The 14654-nt window shown below is 44.2% G+C and overlaps 2 protein-coding genes across 10 annotated transcripts in view; one reads left to right on the top strand and one right to left on the bottom strand.

Annotated features, from left to right (window-relative positions):
- Nucleotides 1-7585, bottom strand: part of DEPDC5 (DEP domain containing 5, GATOR1 subcomplex subunit) — a 93026-nt gene extending 85441 nt beyond the window's left edge. The window contains 6 exon segments of the mRNA XM_027124189.1: nt 406-489; nt 1161-1246; nt 2718-2764; nt 3159-3246; nt 6647-6764; nt 7454-7585. Coding sequence (XP_026979990.1) covers nt 406-489; nt 1161-1246; nt 2718-2764; nt 3159-3246; nt 6647-6704 — 363 coding nt within the window. The 5' untranslated portion in view covers nt 6705-6764; nt 7454-7585.
- Nucleotides 7586-10932: 3347 nt separating this feature from the next.
- The window catches only part of PRR14L (proline rich 14 like), a 56933-nt gene continuing 53211 nt past the window's right edge, over nt 10933-14654 (top strand). For 7 of the 9 annotated variants that reach the window (XR_003436647.1, XR_003436646.1, XR_003436644.1 and 4 more), the window contains exon 1: nt 10933-11056. The gene's annotated coding sequence lies outside the window, so the exon portion shown is untranslated. The remainder of the gene's footprint in view (nt 11057-14654) is intronic. The other 2 variants (XM_027124195.1, XM_027124197.1) reach the window with 1 other exon arrangement.

Raw genomic sequence — 14654 nt, forward strand, 5'->3', positions numbered from 1 at the left:
GTCAATTGCTTACTAGCTTTCTCATCTTAACTCCTCAATCTCAGTTTTCACATCTATAAATTCAGGATAATAAATGCCTGTCCACAGAGGAGATGCGAGGAGCAAAAGAGATCAAGTGAAAACTTGAAAACCAAAGTTCAAATGTAAAATAATATTACACTCTCCCCATTCAAACCAAAAATGCAGAGTTAAAACTCTCTGATAACAAACAAGCAAAACAAAGCTTATAAAAACCATGAAAAGAGAATGGGAGGAGACATACAACATGTTTACAGTAATTGTCTGTGATGCTGGAATCAGAAAGGATTTTATACTCTTCTCCATACCAGATCTACATCTCCCTGGTGACATGGATTATTAACATAATGGAAAAAGTAACACACTTTTTAAAAAATAATATCTTACCAAACTTTTCTTCAGTCGCCACATATCCCCACGGCCAATATATTGATCCTTAAAGGTTAATTCCACTAGGTCAAGGGTCACATCCTAAAAGGGATAATCAAATATATGTCTCTGCTTTTCTCTGCCATACTTTATAGTCTAAGATAACACTCACTCACCATGGAGAAACCTTTTGACAAAAGGACAACTACTGGAAGACCATTCAGTAGTAGAACCCTGACAAACAGAATTTTACCCTGCCCAAGAAGGCTTTGGAGGACAGGTAAGTCTCCAACAGATACTATAGCTGCTGTATCATGTGTGGTTAAGTGCAAAGGGCACCAGAGTAGTGATTCTGTGTTTTAGTCTTGATTCTGGCACACAAACACGACATTGAACTGTGGGCTTTATTTCCCTAGATAATGTCAACAATATCTTTTGGACAATGATTTTTACCTCTTAATTTTATAGCATCATTTCTCAAAGAAAAAAAAGAACACATAAAGAAATGTTAGTATTTTTATAGAAAATTTTACATTTAGTTTCACAAACACACATATACATACAGAATCTTTTTAGGACAAGATTTTTAAAAAGGGGTGAGGATTTTAAATGCAACCTACATTCTACCTATAATCTAAATGACCTATGTATGACCACATATTTAATAGCCTAACACTATACTTAAGTAACTCATTATTTCCTTAGAGACCTAATCTTGAGGAAGGGTGTTAATCATTCCTCAAAAGATATTCAAATCCAGAACAAAGACACACCTTAGGGTCTACGACATTCACATACACATCTTGATAAGGTCTTAGCCGAAACACTTGAGTCACCGTCTGGTCCACACTGATAGTTTCTGAAACGGGAGAAGGAACCTGGATCAGGTAAATATATTTGAATCCATAACTACTCAGACATTCAACAAACAACATCCTTTGCCAAGGGCAAGACATGTTGTCAGCCTTCAACAGCTTAAAACTTAGAGAGTTCTCTGCTTTTCAGGTGAAATAAGACCTGAACCCAAGCAATTGAAAAATGAGAGAGACAAACAAACAATACAAAGAGACAGAGATAGAGACAGACAGAGAGAGAGAAAGGAAAGAAATTAAGAAGCAACATAAGAAAGTTCGAAGGGTTGTGAAAATTCAGAAGAGGAAATCATTCTTTTGGAATGAAAGTAGCAGGGGTAGTTAAGGAAGAAATAAACTTTTCAATGAGCCCTTAAGTCTGGTAAGTAGGAAACTTAACAGGTGGCAGGAGATGAGGTAAGAGTAAGAAGGACACTCAGGGTCTAGATTTTACTGACTGTTTTCCCAACAAGTTAAAAAATAACAAAAGAAGTGGTTGACACCAAAATCCTTTAGAGCAAATTAAAAGTTTTTCCTTTTCTTTTAAGTGCCAGTTAAGGAAATACTTTATTAGCTATCAATAAACATTTTAGTTCCTTGATCAGTACGGTATAGTCATTAGAGGAAAAAAGAAAGGATTTGGATCCAGAATGAATAAGTAGAATCACTGCTCTGGCTCCTTCACTTACTGACTCCAGGCAAGCCCACTCATACCGGTAAGACAAAGCTTCCTCACTCTCTCAAGAGTTGGTGGGAAAATCAAGAAAGATAAATGACAAACAGGGTTTCCCTTGTGGCGCAGTGCTTGAGAATCTGCCTGCTAATGCAGGGGACACGGGTTCGAGCCCTGATCTGGGAGGATCCCACATGCCGCGGAGCAACTAGGCCCGTGAGCCGCAACTACTGAGCCTGCGCGTCTGGAGCCTGTGCTCCGCAACAAGAGAGGCCGCAATAGTGAGAGGCCCGTGCACCGCGATGAGGAGTGGCCCCCGCTTGCCACAACTAGAGAAAGCCCTCGCACAGAAACGATGACCCAACACAGCAAAAAAAAAAAAAAATTAATTTTTTAAAAAAAATGACAAACAGCTCCCAGCACAGTGCCTTGCACAAGTGGCAGGTAATCAACAATATATGTTCCTCCCCTGCCCCAACCCAAAGTAGGTACTTAAATATTTTGTGAAGAAAATATAATATTGAGAAAAGCATGCTTTGCCAACAATCTTTAAGTGTAAAGCTTCACCTATTCAGATTAACCGTCCTCTTGACTCTAAATATAGTTTTTTCAGTGCCCTCAAGATGCTAACAAATGAGATTCCTTGGCAATTTTGATATCTGACAATATTTTTTTTTAGCAGGAACACAATTTGATAAGGAGAGAAGTACTGTGCCCTCATTCCCAGAGATTGTGAAGAGGGGTTTCTTACAGTTTCTCAAACAGTAAAGTGTAAAAATCTTAGAGAAGCGAGATGGAATTTTTACCTTTCTGCAAATCCTCCTTAAGTGACTTGACCTGCAAAAGCAGAGGGCTGGGGAAAAAAAGAAAAGCAACAGAGAGAAGGGATGTTGTCAGCAGTAACTAACCAGCTTTCTTCACCACCCACAAAACACAAACAGATCACTCTGGACATATTCTAACTGGCAGCACAACAATTGGAGAAAGTTCCCTTAGAAAACAAACCCTGCACTTGTATTAAAAGAAATGGATAAATGCTACAGAATTGTTCAGCGTTGTCATCTCAGCTTTAAAAACAAAAAGAATGGACCACTTTTTAAAAGATGATTGGTTTATCAAATCCTGGAGGGCAGGAGCATTTTTATCCAAAGGCAAAGAGCCATCTTCCCCTTCAATCCCCTTAGACACAATATCACCTGGAAAGAGAGGGCTGCCCAGTTAGTTCCCTGCTCCTGTCGGAAGCTCACCTGTACTCATCGTTGGGGTGAGCAATCTCCACAATGTCTCCAAGCTTGATGTAAGGAAACACTTTGGGGTTCACGACTAGCTCATCATCTGAAAGACAATTCAGCCATCTCAGGCAGCAAAGAACTCACTTGGGCAGCAGGTTGCTGTGTATGTTTTCACGCGGGGTCCTTACAACCCCATCATTTGGTATTATGACCCCATCTCGCAAGATGAAGTTCCATTTAAAATTGAGATTTAGCTCAACTGAAGGATTTGCACAGGAATCCAGAGCTAGTGAGTAGTTGAGGGGGCCGGTGTTCGGGGACCTTTGTCTCCAGAGCTTTTCCTACTAGCCCACTGCTCCCAAGGAGAGGGTAACTCTTCTTCTTTGGGAATTAGGTCTCTGCGGCAATCCTTGACTCCCTCAAATAGCATGTATCTGGCATATGCCAGGAACAAAACAGCCGGGGTCCCACATACAGCAAAATCCTTTCTATTTACAGTGTTCGCAGAACTTCTAAAAATACTGTCTGAATGTGACCCTCACAATAAATATTTGGATCTAGCAGAAGCAAGGAAATGACCTAGGAGATAAAGCAACTTGCCAAAGGGTAGATAGCTAGTAACAGTACACCAGGACTGGTTACTAGTCCAGGGTTCCTAAACAAACCACCTCTCACACATGAAAATCAAGCCAGAGAAAACACCCTGGACTTTGGAGGGCAGCACCTGATCAGGGGAAAACTTCATATATCAGTCCACATTAGAGTCCAATGAGACCCTTAAAATATAAGGAGAATGTGATTTCATATGTTTATCTACCCCTGCCCCCCACTGGGGGTGGGGGAGAATTCTTTCAAATATAACAAACTCAGGATCATAAAGATAGGGTGATTTTTTTTTTTTTTCTGTTTTAGCTTTTAGGGAAAGACATGGCCTTCAGTTATGCTAAAACCATGACAAATAAGTATGTCCAGATTTCAAATATAATCAGACCCAACAAAAATTCAGCCTAGGAAAGCGAAGTACTGGGTTAATCCCCCAGTTGCTTTTTTTGTATATTGTTTCCATTGACAGATGTATACCAAATCCTCTATGAAGTCTTCCCCTAACTTCCACAGTCTGAATTAAGCTCCCTGAACACATATTCCTTCCTGCTCCATTTTATCATTTCCTTTTTGCATGTCTGTCTCATCAAGCTGAAAGCTCCGTAGGGAGAAGGGACCTTGTCATATTCAAAATCTTTATGTTTGGTACAGGTATGTACTTAATAAATACTTGTTGGATGTATTTTTTTTTTTGGATGTATTTTTTAAATTTGATTTTTACTTTACTCATAGAAATACAGTTGATTTACAATATTGTGTTAGTTTTCAGTTGTTCAGCCTAGTGATTCAGTATTTTTGCAGAATATATTCCATTATAGGTTATTACAAGATAACAAGTGTATTCCCTGTGCTATGTAGTATATCCTTGTTGCTTATCTATATATAGTAGTTTATATCTGTTAATCCCATACGCCTAATTGTCCCTCCCCACTTCAGTAACCACAGGTTTGTTTTCTATGTCTGTGAGTCTGTTTCTGTTTGTTTTTCTTAATAAATTTATTTATTTATGGCTGCATTGGGTCTTTGTTGCTGCGTGCAAGCTTTCTCTAGTTGTGGTGAGTGGGGGCTACTCTTCCTTGCAGGCGTGGGCTTCTCATCGCGTTGGCTTCTCTTGTTGCAGAGCACAGGCTCTAGGTGTGCAGGCTTCAGTAGTTGTGGCACGCGGGCTCAGCAGTTGTGGCTCTCGGGCTCAGTAGTTGTGGCTCTTGGGGTCTAGAGCACAGGCTCAGTAGTTGTAGCGCATGGGCTTAGTTGCACCGCAGCATGTGGGATCTTCCCGGACCAGGGGTCAAAGCCCTGTTCCCTGCATTGGCAGGTGGATCCTTAACCACTGCGCCACCAGGGAAGCCCTGTTTCTGTTTTACATGTACATTCATTTGTATTATTTTTTAGATTTCACACATAAGTGATATAATATAGTATTTGTCTTTGTCTAACTTATTTCACTAAGCATAATATTCTCTACTTCCATCCATGTTGCTACAAATGGCAGTATTTCATTCTTTTTTATGACTGAGTAATATTGCTGGATGTATTTTATTTATTTATTTTTCTTTATAGTCCTGCAGCAGACTGGGTACAGCACAGAGCTACCTTTGTCTTGTACACGTGAAAAAGAAGACTCGCATACATTGTATATACACTGTATATACTGTAGCCTTGTATCTTTCCCTCCTCTGTCAAAAGTTATTTCTGTTGTGCGTTCAATTCTGCTCCACAAACGTTTAGGCAGCTTCAGCTGCATACAAAGTACAGTGTTAACAACAGACTGTGGTTTTAGCAGAAATAGTGTTTTAAATATAGCAATGCTTAGTATATCCTTCCTGGTAATTACAATGGTTACATTTATTAAGCAGGTAGAAGGAGCCTGGTACTCTACTAAATACTATACATACATCATTTTACTTTATTCCCGTAAGACCTTATGATATAGAAACTATTATTTTCCCTTTTTGGCAGTCCTGGCCTTTGGATGGCTTATACATATATAACACAGGAGCAAATACATACTAAAATACAATTTTAAAAACACTCACTGTGTTGTTAATTCTAATTTCTGAAGTAAATAAGGTTGTTAGGACAGAGGGAAATTTATTCCTTTACGAAAGAAAAAAAAATCATGAGTAGGTGCTTTCCTATTCTACAGGTTTATAGACTCAAGGTGCTAAGAGAAATGGAGAAATTATTCTAAAGAGCTGGAATTTGTAGTTAAGGTAAACTAGGGGCTTGCCTGAGGTCACAGGGAAAGTTAGAGGCAGAGCTGATACCCGGATTCATGTTTAACACAGGACAAGATGCTGTGTCCTGCCCCATCTCACCGTGCTTCAGAGCCAGGCAAAGTTTCATGCTTTGATCATACCTGTCTTATGCACATCCACTACTTCTTTCATTAAACATAAGTTTCTCTTATCTGCCAAACCAGTGCATACTGGAATTTTGCAGAACATACACAGTAAATAAGTAATAAAAAGATACAAACAAATCAACAAGGACCTAGCACAGAGAACTATATTCAATATCTTGTAATAACCTGTAATGGAAAAGAATATCTAAAAAAAAAATCTATATATAGGTATATATATCTATATATCTGAATCACTTTGCTATATATCTGAAACACAACACTGTAAATTAACTATACATTAATAAAAACATTTAAAAAACAAAAACAAATGAAGAGTAGTAAGCTGGCAATATTCACAAAGTTTGTTAAAATGCAGGATGCAAATGCTTCTAGAAGGGGCCTGCTACTCTCCCCACTACAGTATCACTTGCTGCTTCACTCAGTTAAGCTACCTGCTTAGCCTCGAGTCACGAGTCAGTTTGAAAATTTCAAGGCACCGGACACATCAGAACCTCGGCCAACTTACGCAACCCCCCTAAGACCAATCAATACTGACCACTGCCCCCAAAGCCCTTCTTGTGGATGACAAGTTTGTAGACCTTTGTTGTTCTCATCTTGTACTGTTGTTTCCTTCAGCTGTTCCAAGCTTGGGGGAGAGAAATCATCTTGCCTCCCTGCCAGTGAAACACAAACAAAAAGGCTGGAATGTCAGACTTTTCTTTGCAACTGCTCTTTGATTTCAGGGCAGTGAAAATACTGCCCTTGCTCAGCTGAGAGGTGGCACCAACCCTCCGATGAAATCACTCCTCCAATTACCAGGAGGGACGTTGAACAAACAGAACCAGTGAATCTGGAAACGAAAGGGAATTCGGGCCAGGGTCTAGTCCAACCTCCAAGAAGATATTTTATCACACCCTAAAGGGAAAACTTGGAGTGAATGAGGCATTCATTACCTTGCCTCTATATAAACCAATAACACCCAAATATTAAAGAGATCTTAAAAGAGATTAGGCACACAATCTGTAGATGAGGAAAGTGAGAGCCAGCGCAAGGGACTTGCCCAAGGTCTCTGAGACAGAGAGGCATTCCCACTGCTCACGTTTCGCCATCGATGTCCTGGGCAAGAAGAGTGTAAACAGAGGAAGGCTCATTACCCAAACCTCCATCTGCACAAACTCTCAGTGGTTCCTCCCCGCACCCTCCACCCCCATTTCATAGCCGAAGCCACGGAGGCTCAGAGACGGAGAGAGACTTGCCTAAGGTCACACAGGGGGTTGGGGGTGGGGCCAGGTTTCGAACCTGGGCCCCGGCCCCTTTCCTCCTGCTCCCCAAACCCGGGCCCCGGGCGGGCAGCTCCACTCACCCGCAGCTCCGGAGCCCCTTCCCGCTTGAGGCCGGGGTTCCGGGGTCCGGACCCTGGCCAGGGCCCCCGCGCCTCCTCGGGACGCCCCGCCTACGCCCGCAGAGCCTGTGCAGGTTCCGAGCCAGAGCTGCAGGCGCCAGCCGCCCCGCCCCGGCCACCAAGCGCTCACCTGAGAAGCCGCGCGGCTCCGGTGGCTCCGCCCCGGGGCACCGCCCCCTTCCCGCCCACCCGCCCTGGGCCGCTCTGGCCGGGCCTCCGCCTCGTCTCGGTGTCCGCGCCACTTCCCCATCCGGGGCTCGTGCCGGGGGCGGGGCCTCGCGTGAGGCCTGTAGGTCGGGCTGCCCACCTGCGTTTCCCGCTCCCGAGCCTGAGGGCCGTCGTCCCGGGAAAGGAAGTCCTTTTCCTCCAGACGTTCCGAAATAGATCCGAGCACAAGCGGTTCTCTTCCGACCTAGTGATTTCCTCAACAGAGCAAACTCGGGCGAATGTCTCCGGATCTGTAAACGATGTTATGGACCCTCACCAGGCCTCTCAGGGCTACTGAGAGGCACAAAATAGAGTTTCTGGGAGAACTTTTGTAAAATGCAAAGGGCTAAGCACGTGCGATGGCCCCTGCTGGGAAGTATCCACTTGAGGGGCTTTTCAAATCCTTCCAAACCCCAAGTGGTGTTCCGTGCTTCTCTGGTTGTTAACAATAGCTACCAGAGCTGTCACAGACATTCTTATGTAATCGTCACATCTCTTTTAGGTGGCATATACTATCTCATTTCACAGACAGGGGAACAGGCTGAGGACACCAAACTCCTTCAAGGACAGATCTTGAGCCAGTGGAGTCCAACTTGGCTCCGAAGGCTGAGCGTTTAACCAGCAACCTCGTGTCTCACCCAAGGGTTCAGCCTAAGCCCTTATCTGTTGGGACATCTTTCTCTTCTCGAGTTAAAAATCAGAGCTGTGTGGGCAGTGCCTGAAGCTGGCCAAGGGCTGCTGGCAAGTTGCCAGCTCCATCTAACTGACCAACCGTTTTCAGAAATTTTCTGAATGTTGAAATAAAAAAAGCATCACATACCACAGAAGGACTAGGGAGTGAGTGAAGGATTCGATTCGGAAGTTAACTCTTAAATAATTGCAATTTTTTATTTTTTTATTTATTTATTTTTGCGGTACGCGGGGCTCTCACTGTTGTGGCCTCTCCCGTTGTGGAGCACAGGCTCCGGACGCGCAGGCTCAGCGGCCATGGCTCACGGGCCCAGCCGCTCCGCGGCATGTGGGATCTTCCCGGACCGGGCACGAACCCATGTCCCCTGCATCGGCAGGCGGACTCTCAACCACTGCGCCACCAGGGAAGACCTAATTGTAATTTTTTAATAGTAAAGAAAAACATGTAATCAAGCAGACTGCAACAGTTGCAAAACCTGTCAAGGATAAAATGTTAAATATAAAATACATGTTTATGTTGCCAATTCGGGGGGCACACCCAGATCCCCCAGGCTGTTTTTCAGTAGCTGAAGTCCTTCCATCCCAGAGTTTAGGGGACTCGCTGTCCCTGGCCCTCAGGGGAATTTGATTCCGTCTCCTGAGAGATTGGTGTGTCCTATCTTGGAAATACAAATATTTCACTTTTTAATTTGGCAAAAATTTGTAAAAAACCTTGACGAGTTTTGAGATTTTAAAAAATTGCCTAGGGAATTCCCTGGTGGTCCAGTGGTTAGGACTCCATGATCTCACTGCCGAGGGCATGGGTTCAGTCCCTGGTGAGGGAACTAAGATCCCACAAGCCATGTGGCCAAAAAAGTCTAAAGCTGGTCAAAGTTAGGGGTTAGGGAAGGCTGGAGGGGGTAGCTCCCAGACTGGAGAGCCAATGGCCTTCGTTCTACAATGTACAATCACTGTGCTACAACCACATGGAGGATTGCCTGTTTTTAGCTGTGTGGCTTTGCACAGGATACTTCTCTTTCCTCAAATTTCTCCCCTGACAGATGGGAATAAAAAGTACGTGTTCTTCCTCCTTCACAAGGTGTTTGAGGGCCAAGCAAGGTGAGGGACATGTTAAGTCTTTGAAATTAGAAGAACTTAAAGTGCCAAGTAAATGTCACCAAAAGCATGGAATTTGTCAGGAAATTGGCTCTTCTCGACTTTTAGGGGATTGAATTATATATATATGATGCTTCTTTGGGGTCCCTTTGTGCTTAACACAGAGCTAGGAGCAAGACTGGGACTGGGGTGTGGTAGGTGGGGCTAATGAGACACTTGCCTTATTTAGAGCACAAAATGCTAAGGGGGTCCCAAAAAACTCAGCAATGTAAATAATGTGATTTTTGTTTTTAAAAAAAGAATACAAAAAATCCATGTTGAACAAAATATCACATTTTTAAAGACGAGATCAATAACGGTGCTGTGCAGTAATATTAGATCCTGAGGGAAAAGACAAACCAGTAATACTGAGTTTCTCAGATCCTCTTCTATAGGCACATAGTTGCCTGAGAAAGAACTTGAGGACTTGGCTACTATAAGTGTAGAAATGTTCTAAAGTGAATTTCTAGTTAATTCATCCCAATAGCATCTGTGGTAGCCTGTATGTGAACTGTGTATGTATATAGACGATGGATGGACTTACAGGCTGTAAACAATAGGGTTGGCCTTTAGGTGTGTATATCTCCAGCCCTAACTAAAGCTGGGAAAACCACTGTCTTAGATAAAATGGTCCACATGTTGACTGGTTCAAGGATACGTTGATTAGAGAGGAGAAAGTTAAAATCTCCCACAAACCACCAAACCTCTAGCTCTCTACTCAGCCAAGTTGATAAGCTCCAAGAGACAACAGATTTCTGTTTAATACAGGGCTGTGTGATTTGGGGATTGATTGCATTCTCTGGACCGTCTCAATTCCCTCTTGAATAAACGTTCTTTTCCTTCCTTCAAATATCTGTTGAGTGCCTGCTTGTGCAGGACACTGCTCTAGGTGCTGAGCAAAGAATGATGAACAAAACAGACAAGGGCGCGAGGGACAGATGATAAACAAGTCGATAAACATGAAATGGCAATTTTGGCTACTGTTAAAGCTATGAAGAAATTAAAACAAGATGCCAGAAAGGAGATGTATCAGGGGAATGACATGATCTAAAATACTGATTCCAGGTATAAAAAGATATCTTGGGCTGCCAGGGTAGAAGCCGGAAGGCCCGGAGAGTTGCAGCCGTTCGGGCCAGAAAAGAGACTGGACCAGAGTGGTCTCAGTGGAGTCAGACACTGGACCTGAAGCTCAGCAGGAGCGGAGTCAAAAGATGTGTTCCCCTTTAAGAGTCCTGGCCGCAGGGGCGGGGCAGAGGCCGCTGGAGCTAGCCGAGGGCGGGAGGCTCCACGCGGGAAGAGCCGCCCCAGAAGAGCGCGCGCGCAGTGCGGGGGCGGGACCTGGGCGAGTCCGCATGGCTAGCTCGGGCCCCGGATGAGGAAGTGCGGGGCGACCATAGAGACGAAGAGGCGGCGGCGGCCGGAGCGCCCCCGGGCTCTCGGCTCCGCAGGCTCAGGTAGACTTGGAGGCTACGGGGCAGTGGCTGCAGAGGCTGGGCTGGCGGGGCGAGCGCGGGCCGCGGAGCCGACCTGAGGGTAAGAGGCCGGGGGCGGGAAGGCTTCGGGCGTAGCCGCCCCGCCGCACTCCAGTTTGAGTGGACCCTTCGCCGGGCGGTGCAGGCTGAAGGGGAGCCCGGGACCCCCGCCCTCTCGGGGCGCCGAAGGGAACGCAGGCTGCGCTGCGGGCGCGGAGCGACCCGGGGAGAGGGAGGAGACCAGGCCCCGCGTCGCGAGGGGAAAACGGCTTCTCCGAGTCATGGCTCCGGCGGGGGAGAACGATTCCTCTTCGACCTCGATACGGCGGGGGACCCCCAACTTCTCTCCTCGGGGCGGGCGACGCCCCTCGTCGTGGGCGAACGCGCTTCTCCGGCTGCGGCGCTCTTGTCAGCAGAGGGAGACTCGCTCCCGGGGTGCGAGAGGGCGATTCTGAACTTATTTTCAGGAGGGATAAGATCGCTCTCGATTTGGTCAGCGCCCCCCAGGTGGAGAGGAAGACTCAAGTTGCCTAAAAGTGACAGGGGGCTCTTCCTTCCCTGTAAAAGATAGATTTATCTTCCCTTCTTTATTTTTTATCTTTACCCTGATACAGAGGGAGGAAGACCCTGAATTTACTTTATGGTGTTAGTCAGCCTTTCTCCCCTCCCCCAGTCGTGTCCACAGAGGGAGCCTCGCTTCTCCGCCCCCGAGCTTCTTGGTGTGCCTGGAGCTCTTTTCCCTCGCACAGTGAAGAGCGTGGCGTTTGAAGTGTGATGGATGCAAGCCCGCGTGTGTCCCACTTCCCACCTTTGTGACCTTGACTCATTTCTTAACCTTTTGTCAGTCCTCCCATCTCTAATTTGGGTACTCTCTTCAAAGAATTGTCCTAAGGGCTAAAGGAAATTTTGTGTAAGTGCTTAGTACATAGTAACCTTTTGGAAAACTGTTGCTATTACTGTTACTTAATTTTTTTTTAAAGGAAACTAGTATCTTCCACAGAGAAACACAGATTTTTCCATGCATGTCTCTTCCTCCCATCCCTCCCCACCCCCATCGCTTTCTGAGGAGGCATTTCCCCGGGGCAGAGAGACACTTGTACTGTCTTAGATCCGACCACACTTCCCAAATTAACAAAGAGGGCCTCAGTTAGAATAATCTGCAAAAAAGACTGCTTTTGGAAGCAGGTCTGTACTCCAAGAGGGAGACCTGATAGGAGAAGCCAACCTTTCCTTTGTCCACAGAAGCTGTCACTCCTTCCCGACTGGTTAGAGATGCCCTCTCCCACTCCCCCTACTTGCTCTAGTGACGAAAAAGCTTCCTTCTATCTGATGTGCACACCCCCCTACACCCAAGATGGAGATTCCAACTTCTTTCTCTTGCTCTCCCAAGAAAAATAAGACTCTAGACCTATGAGAGAAGGACGCTTTCCTGCTGTATATTTGGAGTGGCACAGATGGTTTCTTTTCTCCCCTTCCTTTGAAAAAGGAATGAAAATCTTTTATGCAGACTCTTTGTCAGTAGAAATCAGGAGCATTTTCACTGTTTCACTCCCCATGTGGAGACAGAGGGATCCTTTTTCTGCATGCTGATAAAGGGAGGAACGGGGGAAGCCGTGCTTGATGCTATTGAGATTTCTTGTGCACTCCGTGGGGAAGAGCCAGGCCCTGTTCGGTATATGGACTTCCCTGCCCCACTTTCAGTTTGTCTAGAGATCTTCTTCAAAGATTCTTCTTTATCTGTTACTCAAGAAGAGGCCCCCTTCTCCGAATTCCCTCAGGGAGGGATTGGCTACAGTGTCCGAATCTTTGGAAAAGAAAGCCCCTTTCTCAAGGTGAAAGGAGTGTGGTGAACTTCTGAGGGCCTGATCGTTATTGTGAGTATTGTCCCTTGTCACAAGTGTGGTAGTGCCTAGTGTTATTAACTGCTTCGTTTGGTTAAGAGCAGCCCCTTTGCTTTTGGAATTAAAGGGAAGGGAGACCATCAGATGGGATTATTGGGGCACATGGCTTTCTGTTCTGTTGTTTTCTTTGTTTGGTTTTTTTTCTTCTTTCGCTTACTGCTGTAAACTTTGTACCCCCAGAACTTTTGTTTTGGGGCATGTTTGAATGACGAAAGTTGCCCCTTTGTCAGGTTTTTAGTATTATAAAATGTATTCTAATGAGGCCTAGAGCTACAATGTTAATCTTTCATTCGTAGTTTCCCCATCCTCCCCTTGGCTTTTGTTATTTGGTGGGATGGGAATTAACACTTCCAGATTGCCTGAAGACACACTGAAGAACAGCTTTCTATCTTTTTCTTATGTAAAGTGTTCTTAAATTACCTCGTTTGCCCTTGAGTACTTGCAGTGGGGATTAGTCTGAGCTCTGTACCACTTTTGTTGGTGTCTGTAGGTCTGCTGTGCTGAAACAAACTGGAATAGAAAAGTTATTTAGAGTCTTGGGATTTTTACGGGTAACACAATGTTTTGCGATTATTTTGTTTAATTTGTCCATTTTACATGTGAAAAACAAGCCCAGGAAAGTTCAGTGACACACTCAAGGCCGTGCAGCTAGTAAGCGAGAGGCAGGATAGGGACCCTGATCTCCGAGCTTGGAGACCAACAACTAGACTGCTTCCCAGCACTGATTCTGCATTTGAAGCAGAAAGACTGGGAGATGATAATTCTCAATTCAAAGGGCTTTCTTCTTTTATTGGAATAATTATACTGCATACTCCTTATAAACGTTAGTCTTCACCCCCATCCCCACCCCTGGGATAAATCCATCCCCTAAACAATGTAATTCTTATTTGTGTTAATGGTAAATATGACAAGCTAATAGCAGCAGGAGAGAGTTGTTTGTGAATTTATGGGTTATTTTCTGCTTACACCTCAAACTAGGTAATTATCTGTGTCTTCACCCAGTAGCTTGGTTATAAATCATTAGTAAGGATTAAGCCATAAATCCCTGTCTACATTTTATAAGCATGTGTTACTCTTTCCGCTTACTTCAAGTTTATTTAACACTTTAGTGTAAAAACTTTTATGATTGAGGGAGAGAGCTGACATTTGGAAAGATACTGATAAAGGGATAATATACTTACCGGTTATTCTTTATTGCTTCATATTTGGATCTTGAGATATAACGTTTTAAAAAAATTTTAACACGTGTGATAGACGCTCATTGTTAAAAAAAAAAAAGTACAGCATGCAGATAAGTTATCCATGGTCCCATCACCCAGGGTAACACTGTTAATATCTGGCTTATAGTATTTAAAACAATTTTCCTATATGGATATATATTTTTCCAAAATAAAAGAATCCTAATATTTATCTAGCTTGATAAGACATCTCAGGCAGCTTTCTATGGAGAGGTATATTTCTGTACCATCATTTTTAATTGCTCCATTGCATTCAGAAATTTAAAGAACTTGAATGGTAGAATTCTGTTGTTTCTGCAGTCTTGTGGCATTACCAATGTCTTGATAGAGGGAGAAAGTTGAGAGGACAGTTTAGTGATGCGAGCTAGTGAGTTGAGAATAATTGTAAACTGCTGCTCTAGGCTTGCATCTAAATATGACTTCACCTCTGAGGGTTCCAGCTGAGGCACTTAGCTGTTCTTGGTGACTCCACTTCACATACTGCTGAGAAACTTGAGGACCAAAATCACGCTGCAAAAAG

This window comes from Aethalodelphis obliquidens, unplaced genomic scaffold (genome assembly GCF_003676395.1).
Source record: "Aethalodelphis obliquidens isolate GAN/ISIS:26980383/991018 unplaced genomic scaffold, ASM367639v1 scaffold28, whole genome shotgun sequence".
Lineage (NCBI taxonomy): Eukaryota > Metazoa > Chordata > Mammalia > Artiodactyla > Delphinidae > Aethalodelphis > Aethalodelphis obliquidens.